General features: G+C 41.3%; 1 protein-coding gene across 4 annotated transcripts in view; it reads right to left on the bottom strand.

Annotated features, from left to right (window-relative positions):
- GAL (galanin and GMAP prepropeptide) overlaps positions 1-22,612 on the bottom strand; it is an 82,655-nt gene that overhangs the window by 433 nt on the left and 59,610 nt on the right. For 3 of the 4 annotated variants that reach the window (XM_072114321.1, XM_072114322.1, XM_072114323.1), the window contains 4 exons: positions 18,262-18,316; positions 11,435-11,506; positions 7,325-7,411; positions 4,077-4,154 (listed from right to left, as the gene is read on the bottom strand). In XM_072114321.1, coding sequence (XP_071970422.1) covers positions 4,077-4,154; positions 7,325-7,411; positions 11,435-11,506; positions 18,262-18,316 — 292 coding nt within the window. The remainder of the gene's footprint in view (positions 1-4,076; positions 4,155-7,324; positions 7,412-11,434; positions 11,507-18,261; positions 18,317-22,612) is intronic. The other variant, XM_072114324.1, reaches the window with a different exon arrangement.

Genomic DNA, 22,612 nt, shown 5'->3' with positions numbered 1-22,612 from the left:
CTGAATAAAAGTTTTGCCTCATATTCAAATCTAAATAGCATTATAACTTTGTAGGTGACATGGATTTTATGTGGGGGTTCAGGGTGATAATATGGATGTAATGTAGGGTGCAGCATGATATGGATTATATGTGTGGTGCAGTGTGACATGGATGTTATGTGGGGTGCAGGGTGTGTGTAACATGGAAAGTTCTCATCTGGTCGATTCCGAAACATCCTCCATTGCTTATATCATGCAATATCACATTATCCACTCAATACACAACACTGAGCTTGGTTTTGGTTCTGTACTTATACAAGTCTGTGTGTGTGTTTCTATATATAATATGTATACATACGTGGTCTTCATGATTAAAGGAGTTGTTCAGGCTTGTATTTTATTTTTATTAGTGGAGTATGGAGGCTGTAAAAACAAGAAAGCAGTTGTGCCACTTCTGCCCCCATCACCCCTGGTCTGTAATCACAGTGTTCCCTATGCAGCCTCTGCCTGCAGCCTATGTAAGTGTTACACTGACCATAGCTAGGACCTGCAGTGCCCCCCCATCACCCCCAGTCTGCATGTATACAGAGATACAGCAGTGATGTCACCACCACAGCGCCCCCTGTGCAGCCTCTTCCTGCAGCCTGTGTAAGTGTTACACTGACCACAGCCAGGACCTGCAGTGCTCCCATCACCCCGATCTGTATGTATACAGAAATACAGCAGTGATGTCACCACCACAGAGCCTCTTGTGCAGCTTCTGCCTTCAACCTGTGTAAGTGTTACACGGACCACAGCCAGAACCTGCAGCACTGCCCCCATCTCCCCTGGTCTGTATGTATATAGAGATACAGCAGTGATGTCCCAATCACAGTGTTCCCTATGCAGCCTCTGCCTGCAGTCTGTGTAAGTGTTACACTGACCATAGCCAGGACCTGCAGCGCTGCCTCCACAACCCCTAGTCTGTAGGTATGCAGAAAAACAGCAGTGATGTCACCACCACAGTGCTCCCTGTGCAGCCTCTGCCTGCACCCTGTGTAAGTGTTACACTGACCACAGCCAGGACCTGCAGCACTGCCCCCATCACCCCCAGTCTGTATGTATACAGAGATACAGCAGTGATGTCACCACCACAGCGCTCCCTGTGCAGCCACTGCCTGCACCCTGTGTAAGTATTACGCTGACCACAGCCAGGACGTGCAGCGGCTGCCCCCATCACTCCTGGTCTGTAGGTATGCAGAGATACAGCAGTGACGTTACCACCACAGTGCTCCTTATGCAGCCTCTGCCTGCAGCCTGTGTAAGTGTTACACTGACCATAGCCAGGACCTGCAGAGGCTGCCCCCATCACTCCCAATCTGTATGTATACAGAGGTACAGAAGTGACATCACCATCATAGCACCCCTGTGCAGCCTCTTCCTGCAGCCTGTGTAAGTGTTACACTGACCACAGCCAGGACCTGCAGTGCCCCCATCACCCCCAGTCTGTATGTATACAGAGATACAGCAGTGATGTCACCACCACAGCGCTCCCTATGCAGCCTCTGCCCGCAGCCTGTGTAAGTGTTACACTGACCACAGCTAGGACCTGCAGCACTGCCCCCATAACCCCCGATCTGTATGTGTACAGAGGTACAGCAGTGACATCAACACCACAGCGCCTCCTGTGCAGCATCTGCCTGTGTAAGTGTTACACGGACCACAGCCAGGACCAGCAGCTGTCGCTCTGGTTGTGATGTCACTGCTGCACCTCTGTATACTTACCGGGAGTGATGGCAAGCACAGTAGTGCTGGACCAGAGCACCAGACGGGGTAAGTACAACTGTTTTCTTGTTTTGACTCCCCCAATTCCCTCAGCTCAGATAATCCCTTTAATTATGGAGGACACTGTATATGTTAGTGGGTTAGGGTTAGTAGTTGGCTTAGGGTTAGGGTGCCCCAGTGGGGAGGAGTATAGCGACCGCATGTGCTCAATGCACATTCCTGATTGCAAGCGTTTCACTGTAAATGCAGATGCGATCGGGAGAAACGCACTGTGCTAGAAATTTCTTTGGAAATGTAATTCAAGTGCAGAGTGTGAACACAGTCTAAGGCTGCATTCTGATGATATGTTTGTAATTCAAATGCTTTGGGCAAAATGCATCAAACGCATATGTATTATGTGAGTAGCAACATGTGTTTTTGTCTTTTAACATTAAAGGGGTTGTCGCATAGGGCATAACTTGCTGATTTGTGGGTGGGGGTCTCAGTAATGGGACCCCCACAGATTATGTGCATGTGTATAGAGCAGAGGGCGCAGATTCAGGATTTCTGGTGCACGTTCTTAATTAATCTGGCTCCCCCTGCACTTCCCCCAACTCAGTGCAATCCCTTTTTTTGGTGTACCTTTAACATGGGGCGTGCAATATACTTCTGTCGGACTTTGCATATTAAAAGTGGTTCAAAGCACTTAGTAAATGTGCCCCAATGTATTTATATTTGATGAAGTATTTTGCCCAATGCATTTCAAAACACAATGCAAACACATCATGTGAACACTGCCTGAAGCAGTTTTTGAATCTAATGCTTACAGTGGATCATTGGGGAGACTCTTCCTGGGTCCTGCACTGATCTCTTCTAGTAACATGCTGGGGGTTATGGGTAGAGGCATTAGCTTGACGGCTCCAATAGTTGGTGCAAGCACTGAGAGTGCCTAGGGCAGCACTAAAACACTAAATATGGCTCTGTTAAAGACCCTCATAGAATCCCGATACAACAGTCATTAAAGTGTTAAACGATAATGAATCAGTCATGAGGACTTGAAGGACATCTACCATTAGAATGAAGTATTGGACACCAAGCACACCAACATACTGGTGTGTGTGCCACTGGTGTGTGCCACTCTTATTTGAGCTTCCTATGACCTTATTTATAAGAAAAAAGGCTTTAAAATTATGTAAATATACTTGTGGGGCTCCTCAGGGTCATTTGCATAATTAAAAACCTTTAAAAAAAAAAAAAAAAACAGGGCATAAGAAGATAAAATAAGAGCAGATCCTGCCAGTGGGGGTACACACCAGTATATCAGTGTACTTGGTTTACAATACTTCATCCTGCTGTTACATGACCTTTGATGAACTTTGCATAAACCACAATACACTGTGGGGCACATTTACTTACCTGTCCCTGCGTGATCCCCAACGAGAATGCACAGCTGCTGCGATTCACTAAGATTGTGCGCCTGATATCCTGCATGTGTTCCCCGCTCAGGTCCGCCAGAGTTCACCTTCTTCTTCCCGGTGTATGTCAGTGCATTATATGCGACACAATTTTAAAGTTAAATCCCGCGGTTTGTCCAAATCCCTCGGATCGTGCGACGGCCCGCCCCCCCCCCCCCCCATTTTTGTCGCATGAAAGCCGGCGCGATTGCGACACAATCTGATAGCGTGCAACAAAAAGCACTGTTAAATGCAGCGCAAAACGGAAATCATCCAGAAACCCGGCGGAAATGCGATTCGCAGACCCTTAGTAAATGTGCCCGTAGGTGTACACCAGAAATATCACTATTTCTGGACATTACATGGCTTTGCATTATTTTGATAAGTTCAGACTTAATGCTAGACTTGATGCTATTATCCCCTTAAAACCCAGATAGGTATCTTCTCATCTAACTCTCCTTCCCAGGATGATATTAGTCCAGTTCGCTCCTACAATATATGTGCCACTGGCGCACACTATAGGTCGTCAAAGAAAAGGGTCATTGCACCCTGATGACATCACAGGGAGCGCCAATCCCTGACAAAATGGCGGCACGCACCTACTGATCGCATGTGTGTGTTTGCTGGGACTGTGGTAATCTTCCGATACTTGTTATCCATGACCTCCTTACTTCTAAAATCAACTTTTATAATTCTGTTAATGAGGCGTTATTAGAGCCTCGAGCCATTCAGGCTCATTCACATTATTTTAAAAGTTGATTTTAGAGCAGGGAGGCTGTGGATATATATGAAGATTACTACAGTCACAGTGTCTGGATCTATGAGTAACTGTCCCTGGTTTATCATGATGGATTTTGATGGTAGATTTTCTTTAAATATCAGGTGTATATCTGTGCCTACCTTTCAGGTGTAAATAAGTTAAAAATTCAATAAGTGTCCGCAGTACGTTGTCATCAGACAGGGTTTTATAAAAGTTTCCTGGAAAACATAAAGAAATATTAATTATTACATACTATATGAAATAGCATCTATGTCATTACTATGCAGAGTTCTGAGTTTAATAATAATTCTTTATTTATATAGCGCACAAAGATTACACAGCGCTGCACAAAGCATGCCAAATTGGTCCCTGTCTCCATGGGGCACACAATCTAAACAAACTAACAGTATGTTTTTGGAGTGTGGGAGGAAACAGGAGGACCCGGAGGAAACCCATTATTCTCAATATAAACATCATAATGTATGGGTCTTATTTGAATTCTTAACTTTGCACTTCATTATGGTGACAAAGTTATCTGCTGAAAGCACAATGTATGGTTGTATCAAATATAATATCTGTATCCTGATGGTTGTGGCTCAAATAGAAGGTATAGTAGGCAGTGGCCATATATTACATATAGAATAATATATGTTATGTCTCAATAGAAAGTAAAGTCTACTGAAACTCCAACTGCAGTAACATGACAGAATGTAACCAATGACATCTGGATATTATTTTCTTAATTGTAGGCAAATAATCTGATTGTGTCTTCCATAACTGGGGTCACATTCAGGTTAAATATTGCACATACTTTCCAGTTGCATTTCGACATTTTATGATCCCATCATGTTTAAACACAATAACCTCTCCATTAACTTGGCTCCAACTTTCCTGTAGGCTACATGTGCTGTGATACAGAGACATATATCAGGGTGGAAAGGGTCACGCTGGTGTTGAATATTGCATAAAATCCGGACATAGAAGGTCAATAATGAGAAAGTAATACAAAATGATAGAGGATAGGGCAGTGGTGGCGAACCTATGGCACGGGTGCCAGAGGTGGCACTCAGAGCCCTCTTAATGGGCACCCTTGCCATCACACCAGGATAGAGTTTGCCAGACAGGACTCAAGGACTCTTGCGGTCCCAGGCAGCCCAGGACCCCAGAAGGAAGCTACAATGATTCTTCTCCTTCTTTCTACTGTATTGGTGTCCTCGGATGCCTATGCCATTTAAACCTGTGACAGAGCAGGGAGTAATAAGTTGCTGCTTAAATTGTCGCATTGGCACTTTGCGAAAAATACGTGGGTTTTCGTTGTAGTTTGGGCACTCAGTGTCTAAAAGGTTTGCCATCACTGGGATAGGGGAAAGGAAGAAAATGAGGGGGTCACAGCATAATGTATGTGCAGGTACTAAGCATGCGCCTCTCTTACAGAACCCCAGGGAGTGAATGCTCATATTTAAATAGTATGTTTTTCTAGGCCCAACAATCGTGTTCATCTTTGTAGAACAGAGGATTGAATTCTCGGAGTAGATGTAAAAAATAAATTATCCTGACTGCTTGGAGAGCTTAGGTATTTTCTATCTATAGTGGAATTCATTAAATATATATGTGCATAAGCTACATCCAGGGATAGCTGCTGAAATCCAAATGGTATCATTTATGGGTAGAATGTTATAGAACAGGAGGAGCTGTGCAGATTGAACATAGTATCCTATCTGCAGGTAGCATGTTGTAGAGCAGGAGGAGCTGTGCAGATTGCACATAGTATCATATCTGCTGGTAGCATGTTATAGAGCAGGAAGAGCAGAGCAGAGTGTATTATCTGCGGAGAGCATGTGATAGGGCAGGAGAGCAGAGCAGAGCAGACCGAAGATAGTTCCCCATCTGCAGCAGACACTGAGTACATCTATAAATATATAGTCTTTTTTTTATCTGTTAATTTACTTTTGTTCAGCTTACAATCCGCTCAGTTGCCCGTGTTCTATAACATGCTGCCTGCATATAGGACACTGTACAATCTGCTCAGCTCCTCCTGCTCTATAACATGCTGTCTGCATATAGGACACTGTGTACAATCTGCTGAGCTCCATCTGCTCTATAACATGCTGTCTGCGTAAAGGATACTATGTAAAATCTGCTCAGCTCCTCCTGCTCTATAACATGCTGTCTGCAGATAGGAAACTTTGTACAATCCGCTGTTCTCTAAAACATGCTGCCAGCAGACACCATTTTGTGCCATGTACCTAATAATCTTCTGCTATAACATGCTGTACACTATGTACACTTTGTACAATCTGCTCTGCTCCACCTGCTTTATAACATGCAGCCTATATATGGGACTGTATACAATGTGCTCAGTTATCTTCCGCTATAGCATGCAGCCTACAGATAGGACACTACTATGTATAATGTGCTCAGTTATCTTCCGCTATAACATGCTGCCAGCACATAACACTTGACTGCTGCTTTAAGATCTGACAAGGGGTTGTCCATTTTCAGCAAATAATTTATATTGTTTGTATAATGAAAATGTATACAATTTAACAGTATAATATATATAATAGGTTTCTAGATCTCTGCTTGCTGTCATTCTATAGAAAGTCTCTATATTTACTTCCTGTGGATATAAAGCTGTCCCTGGTCATGTGATGTCACACAGGTGCACGAGCCATTAGTATCACAGAGAGTAATCAGAGCCGCATGATATAATGAGCTGTGCACCTGTGTGTCCATCACATGACCATGGACAGATTTCTGTCCCCTGGAAGTAAACATAAACTAAAAGTTTTCTATAGAATGGCAGCAAGTGGAGATCTAGAAAACCATTAATAATTGATAGAGAAAGTACAATGAAAAATTGTATAAGGTTTAGTACAAACAACATCAATTATTTGCAGAAAGTGGACAGCCCCTTTAATCTTGCCTAACTCAGTGATTGAATATAAGTTATGTTCAGCTTTTTAATTCAGCAATATTCCCATTGTCTGGGAGGGACTGTGTCCTATTCACCTTAATGTGACTTCGGTAGCCAGTCGCTGGTCGTGCACATGTGACCACTGTCACAATTCATTGCCTGCTGCGATTACACATAAAGATGAATAGGACCAAACCTGCAGTCTTGGTGGGTGGGACATTTAAAAAGTTAGTTAAAAAAAAGCTTTCCATTAAAAAATTTTTTAATGACTTTTAAAAAAAAATCTCACTTATTTATACATTTAATCAATAATTATTAATAAATTTTCAGCATTGGTAATTATATTTCTGAACATTGTGGACCCGGTTTCTAGAACATGTTAGCAGATGATCATTGCAGGCTGTATTTTTCTTGTCGGCCACTAGGAGGTAGCAGTTACTTATCACTGCAGTCTATATAATTACACATTACCTGACTTTACATCCTCTTCTGGCTGTAGTTCACGTTTCCCGGCTAATCCATGTTTGTCATTAAAAGATTTATGATTATCTAAAGCATCTGATGAATAAATGAATAGGAGCAGTTACTTCACAAGACCTCATTACTTCATTATACAAAAAGATCATCAACAGCATTGCATGACATTGGTAAGTGAGAGCACACAGATCTGCCCAGAAATTCCACCAATAATCCATTCTTATATCAGCCACTTACTATAATGTCAAGTCATTGACCTAGAAATTGTTAGAATTACAAACAGTAATGTGAAATGAGTTTGCTTTGAAAAATTCACAACTTCCTAATACTAGTGTGAAAGCCGCTGGTACCCGACCCTTGACCCAGGGGCGTATCTTGAACGGGTGCAGAGGTTGCGGTCGCACCAGGGCCCAAGATGTTTAGGGGGCCCTTATGGTGTCACTTTCCCATATGAGAAGACTAGTACTATAAACCATACATTATAGTCGGGGGCCTGCATAGACTTTGCACTGGGACCCATCAGCTTTTAGTTATGCCACTGCCTTGAACCTTTATATTCACCCCTTCTGCTCTTTGCCACCAACTTGTGCAGGTAACCTACATTGTCTCTATATTATACTTTGCCCATGTTTCTGAGCACAGCCTCCATTACACCCTCTAGCAGCACAACTAAGTGAAACCAATGAGAATTTTTGAGTATTTAGCCCAATCTGTTGCCAGGCATGGCACGGTAGCCTTCAGGCCCCCTAAATCAATCCAATGGCCCTGAAATGTCAGTTTCCGTAAGACATGTTAGCGCTTTAGTTGGTGGCTCAAGTCTTTGGGGACTGTCTTTATAAAGGGGTCAAAGACAAGTGCCAGTTCCTGTCCATGACCAGGTCTTGGGTATTAAACGGGTTTCCCATCTGGGCATTTACACTTAATTAAATTTATTTGCCATATGTAAACATTTCTTCAATTGGATGTTAATAAAAAAAATGTTCCTGTGTGAAGATAATTTCTCATAAATGTAGCCATGTTGTCCCTTAGAAACCAGATGGCTTACTCGGATACAACCAGGTCAGACTCTGGCAGCGGTGGCCAGACATATAGAGTCCTGCCGGACCACCAGGATTCAGTAATCATTACCACAGGACGACTGTGCAACATGTAGTAACTCCCGGACATTTCATATACAAAAACAATTTGTATCTTTGTGCAATCCCTCTAGCAGAGGTGGCCGTATCCGAGGAAGCCATCTCGTTTCTAAGGGACAACATGACTACATTTATGAGAAATTATCTTCACACAGGAACATTTTTTGTAATAACATCTAATTGAAGAAATGTTTATGTATGGCAGATTAATGAAACTGAATGTGCGTGCCCAGACGAGAATACCCCTTTAATCTTCTCCTGTGGATCTGAGGCAGAAAGCTGAGGTTTGCAGGTAAATTCGCCCTCCCTGTCTCTGACATAAGGAGGTAATGGCAGAATCAGGCACAGAATGAAATGACAAATGACACTACAGATGGTGCAGTTGGTCTCTCCTTGTTCTAGTGATGGTGACTATGACTAGAAATTAATGAATTGTTCATTGAAGCTTTGTCAAATTTTTTGGAAGATTTTATTTGGGTCCCAATCAAAACAGTCTCTTACAGTGTTGTTCCAATTATTCTGGCAATCGGTGTATAACCCCCTCCAATCCTCTGAAACAAATGCTATTATAAAAGTCTGGTTTCATTCACTTTAAGGATTTTTTTGTGTGAATCTGTTCACTTTCCCTCACCCATCCACCTCTCCAATAGCAGCATTTTGAAAAACTATTTAAATAGTCGATTCAATTTACTTCTTTAGAAATGGACGTTTTGGACCAAATTTATTGATTAATAAGTTTGTTCATCTCTAATAGTGACCATAAAATCTGTGATCTATCTACTTACCGGTGTATCTTATTGCTGGGGGTATGACTGCGGGAACTGGTTGTTTCTAGCACAGGGCATGGTATGCAACCACCCAGGGCGCAGGAGGGGCGCAGGACTGAGGAGGGAGACACATAGATGCTGCTGAAGCTTTGCCTCTACTGCAACAGTTTGGCCAGTGAGGAAAGTGAGCTGCTTATCATTAACCAATCTGTGGCCCACAAGTGCGCTATGTACAGTTTCCTGTAGAGTGTGTCAGATTATAACTACATGTGCATGCAGTTTGCAAAGTGCAAAGTCAGATTTTAATAAATGTGGACCTGCGTGTCTCCCTCTTCTTGTCTGTGTGAAATAGTTTTTTGGGGGGACATTTATAATATGCCGGCGCTTGTGTGCCGTCGTATGACAAGCCCCCCATTGCATATTTGCTGCGGGTTACATCAAAAGGCTTCCACTTCTTGATGTATCAGGCCGCCCGCGCCCCCCCTCCCATTCATGCCCCCTCACTCCCCACTGGCATGAAGGTGGCAGATTGAGGCAAATAGTTGTAAGTGCTAGCAATAAGTTGCACAGAGCTCCTGATAAATATGCCCCAGGGCCAAATAAAGGGTGGGCAGAGAGTAGGGGGTCTCTTATTGATCGTATGTCTTATTATATATATCCTAAGTCTTACTACTGTACATAAAGGAGGCAGGGTTACACTATATAGGGGCAGAGTCTCATTGGTGAGGAGGAGGGACCTCCAGGACGTCGGTACGGGCCATATAATTCCTGGAGCAGAACTATCAACACACATGAAGGTGAGAGCAGCGAGTGTGTTCAGAAACTAAAAGAAAGATATTGGGTAGGGGGTTGTTAAAGAAATTGGTAATTATTTTTCTAAAATTGGGAGTCGGGCAGAGCCTTGTTTTTAAACAGGACAGCATGTTGAAAGGGGCTAACGAATAATAAATCTTTTATTTTACATGGGACTGTAGGCTGCAGAATGAAGGGACAGGAGTGATATATTTTTCATGCAGGGTGAAGCCACCCTGCTTTGAAGCCACATTCACACGCTGCATGTGAATTGTATTTAAGGTGCTTGCAGCCTGCAGCCTGCAGCCTGCGTGTAATTTGCGGTTCTACAGCAGCTAAGGTGTGTACTCTGAGGTGCTGCAGCAGCTGAAGTGTGTTTTGTGAGGTTCCAAAAGCAGATCTAGTCGATATTTTGGGGTTCTGCAGCATGTGATGTGTGTATTAGGTTCTTAAATCATAACTGCATTGTCAGATGTCCCATACACAACAATGGGCTGCTACCTGCCTGCTAGATGAATTGGCTTAGCTGCCCTGGCTGAGAACCCAATGGATGGTTAGACTGAGGTTCATCATGTGCCTCATGTAAATGAGTAATTACTGTGATGTGTATTCGCATGGTGCAAGTCCCAGTGGTCAGACTCCCAGCTATCCAAATTTGTGGGAATTCATCTTTAAAGGGGACCTGGCACCAGGATAGTACATACACTGCCAAAGAGTTTTTGTATAAAATACACATTTTGCAGAAAAAAGATGTTATATACTACCTTTCAATGCCATGTGCTCTGTGACTAGGAACTTGTCCCCTGGGAGTGGCTACAGAGGAGCAGGGGGCGTAGCTAAGCCAAGTGATGGGCGTTTTCATACATTTGAAAATGACACATGGAGGAGCAATTTCCCAAAGGGTGGGGGCCTGCTCCTCTATAGCCACTCCCAGGGGACAAGTGCCTAGTTACAGAGCACATGGCATTGAAAGGTACAATATAATATATATTTTTTCTATGTTTTATACAAAAACTCTTTGGCAGTGTATGTACTATGCTCTGTGGGGACTGAGGGTGCTAAAATGGTCTCCTGGAGACAGGTTCCCTTTAATTTGACTAAATGTTATAAATGTTATATTATACAACGACAGCTGCTTAAAATGATTAATGACTTGCAAGACTACCTACCCCTTCCCCATCAGAGAACTGGAAATTTGACTTTGTAAATGTGTGCCTCTTATAAATAACTTCAGAAGTAAAGGAGATTTTGATAGATTATTATGGAGTTTTCGTCAATGCTTGGAGGATACAAAACATTTTAAAACCAGTTTAGATATTTAATTATATTCGGTATGAGATATGTATTTAATAATTATTTATAAGTCATTTAAATGTATGTTTATATAAGCCCTGTCCTAACCTACTTACATTCCCCAGGAGATTCTTCTCTTCCCATTGCATTGGGAAATTTCTTTACCAGAAAAAGTTGATCAATACGACCTGAAATAAAGGATGATGGCTGATTAGCCTGTCTACCCAAGCTGGCATCTGGCAGTAACAGACCCACATTATGCCACTTTCATCCTATTAGTACAATATAATAAAGTGCTGAAACATTATACATACATAGTATGTGTTGAGATGTCAGACTGGGGAATGAGTTTCAGCAAACTGTGGATTAAAATGTTACAGTACTTTCTACAAATAGAAACAATGTTGGGGCCCCAGAGAACTTTTTTATATCTATGGTAGAACATTTCAACTCAAAAGTGCTAAGCACAAGAGGGGGTTGGGTTCAAAAATCTGTAGCACAACAGGGGGTGGGATCCAAAAATATCCACCACAACAGGGGGTGGGATCCAAAAATATCCACTACAACAGGGGGTGGGATCCAAAAATATCCACCACAACAGGGGGTGGAATCCAAAAATATCCATCACAACAGGGGGTGGGATTCAAAAATATCCACTACAAAAGAGGGTTAGGCTAAATATACCAGTCATAACAGGAAGGGGGGGGGGGCATAGAGGACGCTTTAATCCAGTAGTTGTGGTCACATGGCTTTTAAAATGAATAAATCCTCGCCAACCATTAGCATTAAGAAGATTGTATTTTGACTTGATTGCAGATACATTTTTATTATAGAAATAAGTCAAATTACCCAGACCCTGTGCAGTATCACACATGTACATACATGAGGGAGGGGGTGTTAGCCATATAGTGGCATAATTTAGGATCATTAATTAAGAGTTTGGAAGTAATCATGGGGTCCAGTCTGTGGTGTGCATTAATTTAATTGGTCTGGTTAGTCATTCATTTAAGGGTCAGGTAAGCAACCTGTATTAAAGAAAGTCTACCATTGGGAATCTACTTTTTGAAGTAGTTCCCATGGTAGATTCCCCCTCCCTGTAGTTTGCGGATGGTGTAGGGAGGAGAAATCTTCCATAGGAACTACTTTAGAAAGTACATTCCTGATGATAGATTTCCTTTAATTTAAGAGATGATCTGTTTGCATTAAAGGACTTCTACCACCAGGATGAAGGATTGTACACCAAACACACTGAAATTTTGGATTCTATATGCCTAGCAACGCGGACAGCAGCTCCATTGACATAGAAGCTCATGGGAAATGAAGTCTACAAGCCCTATAATGACCAGCAACACTGTTGCCCTTGAAGTTTACACACTAGACTGATTTCTGCAAAGATTTTTCCAAGACTAGATATTTTTTAAATCTTGTATTTTTTACTCTGACCAGTCAGTCTCCATATAGTCAGCCACTTCCTGTTCTGTAGGAACATCTCATTATCTCCCCATTCCTTCACATATATAAAGTACCTTATATACTCGAGTATAAGCCTAGTTTTTCAGCACAAAATTTGTGCTCAAAAAACCCTAACTCGGCTTATACTCGAGTCAACTAAAAACATAAAGACAAAACTCACCTTTCTGACGTCACCCATAGGTCCTCTTCTGTCTGGGACAGTCTGAGACAGAAGAGGATCTATGGTGGACGTCGGAAAGATGAGTACAGTGTTATTTTTTTTCCTACTACAGGGGCTGGGCAGGCTGTATGCTACAGGGGCTGGGCAGGCTGTATGCTACAGGGGCTGGGTAGGCTGTATGCTACAGGGGCTGGCAGACTATATACTGGGAGGCTGTAACCAATGCATTTCCCACCCTCGGCTTATACTCGAGTCAATAGGTTTTCCCAGGTTTTTGTGTTGAAATTAGGGGTCTCGGCTTATATTCGGGTCGGCTTATACTCGAGTATATACGGTACTTTAGACTTGTGAAAATATATGCAGGGTTTTCCATGTGATCCAGAAACAGTTTTAGTGAACAAACTGGTTATTCTTTTGCGTATCTTTACAATTTTTGGCTGTAACAATCGCTAGCGGATTGCAGTTTAGACAGTGGGAAGGACTTAACAATCTTTTTGCACTTCTGAAGGCAGAGTAGAGAAGACAGTTAGATACACCATGACTAAGAACAGTTAACCCGTTCGAAACGCGTTGGATTGTAAAGGGAACATTGGAAACAATGCTGTGGATGTATGGATTTGACTAAATAAAGTCTTGAAGTTTCCCTGGAATATGGCTGGTCTGTCAAGAGTTTTTCACATGCAATTGAGACCTCAACAAACGAGGTAAAGTCCGTGCTGGTTCCAGAGTATACAGTGGCTAGAGGTGAGCTGGAATTTCCCCTTCCTTTTCACGAGAGTAGAGAAGACAGTTGTCTTACAATCAGGCATAGGATAGTAAGGGAGATGGGCACAAGTAGATGGGGGGGATGTATTTCTCTGCACATGTTTAGCTTTCCATCCAATAGAACATAATACACTGGAATACTGTGGAACTATCTGGCATCTAAAGGTTGAGGCTCAAAAACAGGAGAGGTTCATCTCTATTTCCGCGTAACCTCTGCTGTTATCTTTACGTACACACGTGTCACACTAATATGTATCTGTATAATTGCCCCAATGAAAAATTCCAGAGAAGGAGAGACCAAGGATGTCAATATTATGGGTTGATCTCAATATTCAATATGATAATGATAGTGATCGAAAAAACCTTAGTGTGATCTACCAACCCAGGTACAAAATATACCAACATTTGGATGAAAATATAATATACAAATATTAAGTGTCTCAAGACATGAGATAAATGTGATAAAGTAGTTGAAACAATCATAAAAAGCTAACTTTTTTTGGCCATTTTGTCAGTAACACCATCAATGGGGTTATCTTTGATACTGACAATCTATCCTCAGGATAAGCCTTCAGTATGGAGCAGAGATTTATCACTGCTTGTACATCAGTTTTCGTAGAAGCAGTGAAAGAATTCTTACAGTGACGGCGGGGTGGCTGGCGGAGTGGGCAAGCCTGCATAATTTTGAAAAACCTGCCGTAGTTTTGTCCGTCAGCCATGTCAAAGCCTCCTAATATAACCGGTAGGAAGCGGAGGGATGTGCCCACTGGCTTGTAATAAATCTTCCCCTTGGACTCCATGCAATTATTTAGAAGCTATACAAGGAGTTGAAAATGTAGCATATATATGTAACGCACAAGGGTTACTGTAAATCAGCTCCTATTCACTGTAGCTACACTTCTCCAACACAGCAACTATTCAGTATTGGGAGCCTTCTACTTCTAGCTGTGACCTCCTATTTGACAGGTGCCCTGGTGAGGTGTTGGACTCTCATCGATCCTAAGAATAGAACAGTATCATACATAGCTCCTATCTGGTTTAAAGGGGTTGGCCACTTGTCATCAAATCTGTTCCATTAGACATATCTCTGTATGTATATGTACCTGTACTTTTGCCCTCTGTGAGAGCTTCAGCCTTTCCCTGTTATCCAGATGCTGCATTATGCACATATGCACACAGGGCTGGATTATAGGGGGACGTGTGTCCAGGGGCCCCCACCATTTTGGCCTTAAAGAGGTCCCCACCAAATGTAGGCAAATCGGGCGATAGGGGCGCTGCCATCTTGGTACACCTCTGATATCCACTAATAACCTGACACCGCGAAGGAAGGGGGTCGGCACGCATCGAGGGAACAATGGAAGGTGAGTACAAATGTATTATTTTACCTTGGACTGTATATAGTTATTATGGAGGGGTGTATATAGTTATAATAGAAGTCTGTGTATAGTTAGTTATTATGGGGAGGCTGTATATAGTTGTTATAGGGGGGGCCGTATATAGTTAGTTATTATAGGGAGGCTGTATATAGTTATTATAGGGGGACTGTGTATAGTTATTATAGGGGGACTGTGTATAGTTATTATAGGGAGGCTGTATATAGTTATTATAAGGAGGATGTATATAGTTATTATAAGGAGGCTGTATATATACTTATAAGGGACTGTATATAGTTATTGTAGAGGATTTTATATAGTTTTAGGGGGCTGTATTTAGTTATAGGGGGCTGTATATAGTTATTAAAAGGGACTGTATATGATGAACAGTGGACAGAGGCTTTAGAACTAATTCCTACTCTCTCCCCCAGCGATGCTGCATAGAGCATATAAATCCCCCCAACTGTTGTACCAAATAGGAATTAGATCCACTTCAGATTGTCCAAGATGTGGTACAGAAGATGCGGGAATACTTCATATGATGTGGGACTGTAGAGAACTGGCAATTTTCTGGAAGTCTATTTTGGAGATAGTGCGTAAAGTCTTCTCCATTGCTATAGAAGCAAGCCCTCTGGCATGTTTATTAGGGGTCTTAAGGGTCGATAACCTGACAGAACCAAATAACATCGCAATTCAGCGCTCCCTATACCAAGCCAGGAAGGTCATAGCCGCTCACTGGATAAGGCCTCGGCCTCCAGACGAGAGGGAATTTGTAAATCGTCTAAACGCGATTATATGATTGGAATATAGTACTTGCGCAAATTGGAATTGCATTCCAAAATTTGAAAAGATATGGGGCAAGTGGATGGACACACCAGGCCTGCCATCGGCATCCCTGATGCGCTTAAGGGCAAGTTTGGAATATCAGCTATCTTTGGTGAAATAGGCAACGGAGGTTCCCTTTGTAAACAGAATAATTGGAAACAAGGGTGTTGGAGAGGGAGCTGGCTCATAGGGGAGGGGGGGGGGGTGCTTGGGGTAGGGTAGAGAGGGACAGATATTGTTATATTTATTTTCGTATGCTGGAGTGCATTGGAGACATTACAAAAATATAGTATAAAGTCTGGCCCACTTTTGATTGTATTACTGGGTTGTAATGTATATTTGTAACACTGAATATGCATGTCAATGATCATATTTGCTGCAATGTATATTTCCCTCATTGTTGTACTTGTTGGGTTTGTAAAAGGGGGGGGAAATTAAAAAATTTCAATAAAAATATCTGATTTTAAAAAAAAAGGGACTGTATATAGTTAGAATAGGGATGCCGTATATAGTTATTATAGGGGCTGTATATAGTTATTGTAGGGGGCTGTATAGTCAATGCTGTGGGACTGTATTTAGGTAAATTTGGGGGACTGTTTATAGTTATGCTGGGGGGCTATACATAGTGATTACTGGAGGGCTGTATTTAGTGATTACTGGGGAGCTGTATTTAGTGATTACAGGGGGGCTGGATATAGTGATTACTGGGGGAGCTGTATATAGTCGTTTCTGGGGGGCTGTATGTAATGATTACTGGGAGCTGTATATAGTGATTGCTGGGGGAGCTGTATATAGTGATTACTGGGACCTGTATACAGGAATTGCTGGGGGCTGTATATACTGATTACTGGGTTGGCTGTATATAGTGATTACTGGGGAGCTTTATATAGTGATTGCTGGGGGGCCATATATAGTGATTGTTGGAGGGGGCTGTATTTAGTGTTTGCTGGAGGGCTGCATATAGGGATTGCTGGGGGAGCTTTATATAGTGATTACGGGGGTTGTATATAGTAATTACTGGGAGCTGTATATAGTGATTGCTGGGGGAGTTCTATATAGTGATTGCTTGGGGTCTGTATATAGTGATTGCTGGGGGAGTTGTACATAGTTATTGCTGGGGGGCTGTACATAGTTATTGCTGGGGGGCTGTACATAGTTATTGCTGGGGGATGTATATATTTATTGCTAGGCGCTGTATATTGTGATTACTGGGAGCTGTTTACAGTGATTGTGGGGAAGCTGTATATAGTGATTGCTGGGGGAGCTGTATATAGTGATTACTGGGAGCTGTATATAGTGATTACTGGGAGCTGTATATAGTGATTATTGGGGGGCTGTATACAGTGATTACTGGGGGAGCTGTATATAGTGATTGCTGGGGGAGCTGCATATAGTGATTGCTGGGGGAGTTGTATATAGTGATTGCTGGGGGAGCTGTATATAGTGATTGCTGTGGGGGCTGTATATATTGAGTACAGGGGGCTGTATACAGTGATTGCTGAGGGAGCTGTATATAGTGGTTAATGGGGAGCTGTATACTGTGATTGGGGGAGCTGTATATAGTGGTTGCTGGCGGACCTGTATATAGTGATTGGGGGAGCTGTATATAGTGGTTGCTGGGAGCTGTATATAGTGACTACTGGGTGCTGTATATAGTTATTGATGGGGGGCAATATATAGTGATTGCTGTTCCCTTTCTGGACTACATTCAATGGGGACCGCCACCATTTTTTGCGCTCATGGGCCTCCACCAACCTTCACCTGGCCTTGTATACACAACTTCCTGCTTCTCACTCCTTCAGTTCGTCCATAATGGCAGCCTCTAGTGTGTCTTTTTGCTCTTGGTCTGTCTCACTGACAGACACAGGGAGGGGGGGAGGAGTCTCCTGCTGCAGGTCCCTCCTATTTATCAGTGCAGAGACATGTATACAAACATCCACAGAGAATTTACAAACAGCACTATAGGAAGCCTAAGGGATGACTAATGATTTGTTGAACATTCAGGGATTATTATTAAGGCAGTAAAGCACATAGGCAATTTATGTAAAAGAGTGGCCAACCCCTTTAAGAATCACTGATGGCAACTTTTCTACCATGTGAAATGAAAGGCTACAATGATGAAAAAATACAATGTTCTCATAAAAAGACATCTAAAGCAAACCTGTCCCCAGGATTTCATATTTGACCTAATGACAGGTTACCATAGACTTTTCATACTTATCCCAATCAGTTTTAGAGGTTTCACTCACTTTTAAACATCATTACCTTAAACACAAGGTAGGTGTACCTTTAAATCCAAATGAATTTAGTCCAAAACAACAAAATGTCTCATAACCGTCCTACTTACGTGGTCCTAAGAGATAACCAACGCTATTCGTTGTCCAGCCACGCTTCTCTTTCCCCTGCGAAAACAAATATCACTTATCTAATAATGTCAGACGGATTAGTCCAAATTGATTATAATTTGGTCAACTGAAGCTGACATAAATAGCATTGTATTAGCTCCTGTCTTGCTCTGTGGGTGCCACTGAATTATATTTTTTTCATATTAAAGATACTTAAGCCCATTAGGACAAAATAAATCTTGCAAAAACTGTCTCCAAGTTGGGTTAGGTTATTTATCTCGACATAAAAGGTCATCTTGAGAATACAATGATAATTAAAAGTAAAATAAATAAAAACTATTATACTACATATAAATGTATAGACTGACTCGCCTTGGAGAAGGAATGGAAATTTAATGTACAAAAATATGCAAATAACCTGTACTTATGATATTTTGTGGGCCCACAGAGCATATGTGGTTACAGTTTGCCAGTAAAGGAAATGTGTTTGCTTCCCGACTGTAAAAAAATATTATGCTACTTACTAAACTGATTCCAAAATAATTGGTTGAATAATTTTAAGGGATAAAATGCATATAACATGTATACACTAAACTGAAAAAAATAAAGGGGTTTGCCCATGAAAAAAATTCTAATTACAATCCCCTAATGATGTTAACACAATAAAGATCATTTTAACCCCCTCCACTCAGTTTTATTGCTGTTTTAGCTCATATCACTCAGTGATGGTCAGTGTAAAATCCCAGGGTGTGGACAGGGACTGTCTAAGCAGACACTTCATGATTCCTCTAGCTCTGTGTGCTGACAATGTGGTTAGATTATCAGGTTTATATACACTTTTATTCAGCTTCTGAACATTCACTAGTATTTCACACATAGAAAAAGAGATGAGACAGATCAGAGATGAGAGATGAAGAGGACCATGAGATGAATATTTACATATAATTTCATTCTCAGCTCTGCCAACATACCATAACATACACTGTCAGCTCTGCTGTGCCTCACTTTCCCTCCTCTCGATAAAAACCTTATCTGACTGTAGCTTGTAGAATAAGTCGCCACACACAGATGCTTGGCAGCAGAAAGCCTCTATCTGTGTGTGTGAGCTCATCTTGGAATGAATTTGTCATGCCCGACCCTAGACTTCTGATTTATGGTTGGATCCCAGAGAAACCGAAATTGTGTGCGCCAGGAGTGATAAAGAGAGGTTGGAATTATATCTATGAAATGCTGTATTTTTGTTAACAAAATAACACATTCTCTTTATTTTTATTATCCTAAGTATATTTAAGAATTTTGTCTATGGGAATACCCCTTTAATTTTTGGACAAACATCATCTCCCTTTTTAGTGGGTATGGTGTGGTGTTATAGCTAATGTTAAAACCAAGCTTACTAAATAGACACAGCATGAGAAATGGGCTTACTACATAGGTACAGTACTGGAACCAAGAACAATACATATATAACGTACCATAACGTAACCTACTACAAGGATACAATTCCAGAACCTAGCTAACTACATGAAAACCGTACTATGGCTAGGCTTACTAAAAATATAGGGTGCCAGAATCAACTTACTATGAAAATACAGTATCGGAACCATGATTATTACATAAAAACAGGAACAGAACCAATCTTATTCATACATAAAGTACCAGAACCAATCTTACTAAAGATATAGGATCCTAGAACCTTTATGTCGTATTACCATAATACATCTCTGCTTTCTCATAAAATCATCTTATGCACCTCAATTGTAACAATGCATATCTAAGCTGCTGTAGAACATCATAATATATACTTCAGTTGCTGAAGAACCTCATAATGCAATTCACAAATCAGGGCTTTAAATATCACATGAAACAACTCAGCTGCTGCAGATCCTTATTCACACACCATATATAACAGCCCTCAATAAATATATGAAAAATACTTCCCAACACCTCTATACTATATATATATATATATACATCTATACAATTGATAGACCTCCTTATAATACAATTATGCTCTGAATAATTAACAGGCCTCCTAAATATTGATATCTATATACCATATAAACATTATGTGCATATATATGGGATACAGTGAAGTGTATAGGGTACTATAGATGGATATATCGCAAAGGCGTGTGAAGTATATACAGTAGCTGCATAGCAAATCTATGTAGGTTTCCTATATACAGCATTATCTTGTAAATGTAAGCATGGACAGTGACAGTACAGACTGGCTGCAGGCCCTACTCATCACTGTTAGAACCAATCAATATCATATTAGAATCTTAATTCTACAAATGACTGTTCCTTTTCAGCAGTGGAGGAGACTGCAGCAGTCCTTAATTATTGACCTCTCAATCTGCCCACTCATAAAGAGAACCGTGCAGCTACTGTCTGACAGCACAGTTCTCTTTATACATCCCTTCCATCATCCCTATCATCAGTGCAAAGAGAGAACAGAAAGCCTAATGCATACATTTCATGCTAGCAACCATGCTAGAAGGGCATCTCAAGCAGCCTGTGAGGAGGAGAATCCATCTGTGAGAGAGGGGGGGAGTCTTAGAGAAAGATGAAAATATTAAAAGTAGTCTTTGCTAGTAGTGAAATGGAGCGATCTCCAGAAGAGGGGGAGATATCTGCCCATTCTAGTCTCTGCATTCCTGCTACATGGACAATGCTAGAGCCTGGGAAAAATAGCTATGCAAGATGAAGCTTTTCTCTACCCTAGACAACCAGAATTTCAGACATAAATCTCTTGATTTCTCTAGACTACCAGATTTACAAACCTTTATTCCTTCTCTCCCCTAGATACAAGGGGTAATACAAAAACCCATTCACCATTGATTATAATAAATCACTTGGCACTGTATTAAAATTTTTAAGGTGCAACCCCCTACATTCATAACCCCTACAAGCTCATAGAGGCACATTTACTTACCCGGTCCCTGTTCGATCGCCGAGTTGCGTTGTCCGATGAGGATGAAGTCTGCCGCAATTCAACAAGATCTTGCGCCGGATATCCTGCATGTGTGGCTTCCCCGCTCAGGTCCACCAGAGTTCACCTTCTTCTTCCCACTGTATGTGAGTGCACGTCTTGCGACACAATTAGAATTTTTAAATCCTGCGCTTAGTCCAAATCAGTCCGGTTGCCCGGCGGCCACGCCCCCTGATTTGTGTCGCATGAAAGTCGTCGCGATTGCGCCAAAAAACCCTGTTAAATGCGTCGGAAAACAGAAATAGTCGGGAAACCTGATGAAAGTGCGGTCCACTGACCCTTAGTGATGTGCCCCATAGACCACAGAGTAGAAGCAGAAGGGGGTAAAGATATATTTTCCACTACATGGTGCGGGGTCAAATCATTTAGTGTTTTTTTAACTTGAACTTGAAATAGGTTCTTTGTGATTAGGTTTACACTGCAGATAGTACCTGCTTCTCCCATGTAATAGAGTTAGCAAGTTCCTTAAGATTTTTTTTTAATGGTTTGACACTTATTGCTTACGAATACTACCAGAACCAAGCTTGTTGGAAATAGAGGATTTCTTCTCTTAAATTTTATTTCTGTAGTTTAAGGATCTTTTGAAGACCGCAATAGGTCCTGGAAGGGCTTTTGTATATATCTGTGTGTCAAAAGTCAGCACACACGAATGTCATGTAATCTCTTTAGGGCAGAATCAAATTTAGTGGATAGATTGAGTATCTATGCGCCCCCTAGGAGCCTTGGGGCTCAATCTGTCACCTAAACCTAGCTGTCTGTATTGTATGCAGAAAATGTTATAAAATGTTTGGCACTGTGGTATTATTTTGGCTCAATTGTAACTTAGTCTAATACTTTATGATAAAAATGATAAAAAACTATTTGAGTTGAGTAAATGAGATCCAGTACCAAGCATTCACAAAGAGGCTTAAGTATGGAGAGCTCCATCTCACAGTCCTAAAATGATCTCGAACTCCAGTATAATCATTATCATTAAGATTAATCTCTTGAATGTCATCTATTGTTATTATGTAATTTAGTTCCCAAAATGAATCCAATAAATACAATGAAATTAATATTTATAGTAAGTATTATGCTCACAAAGCTTCCTAGCATTTATCATTTTAGGGCTGCATTTATTTTTATGACTCTATTATCAATTTTCAAAGAACCTAAACTTAATTTCTTCAGACCACTAATAAAATATAGAACAGCAGTCCTCATTTAATGGAGGTCAAGCCGCATTTTTATTTTGGCTGTGGTTTTATTGTGCAGGACAGCAGAGTCTCTCAGGGCTTAACTACATTATCTGTCATTATAAGACCTTTAAATCCAAAGCCAACATTTTTTTCTGAATAGTTAACTTTGTGCACTATAGGTCC

This window comes from Engystomops pustulosus, chromosome 7 (genome assembly GCF_040894005.1).
Source record: "Engystomops pustulosus chromosome 7, aEngPut4.maternal, whole genome shotgun sequence".
Lineage (NCBI taxonomy): Eukaryota > Metazoa > Chordata > Amphibia > Anura > Leptodactylidae > Engystomops > Engystomops pustulosus.
Note: the sequence above shows the minus strand (reverse complement) of the source record. Positions and strands in the feature narration are given on the sequence as shown.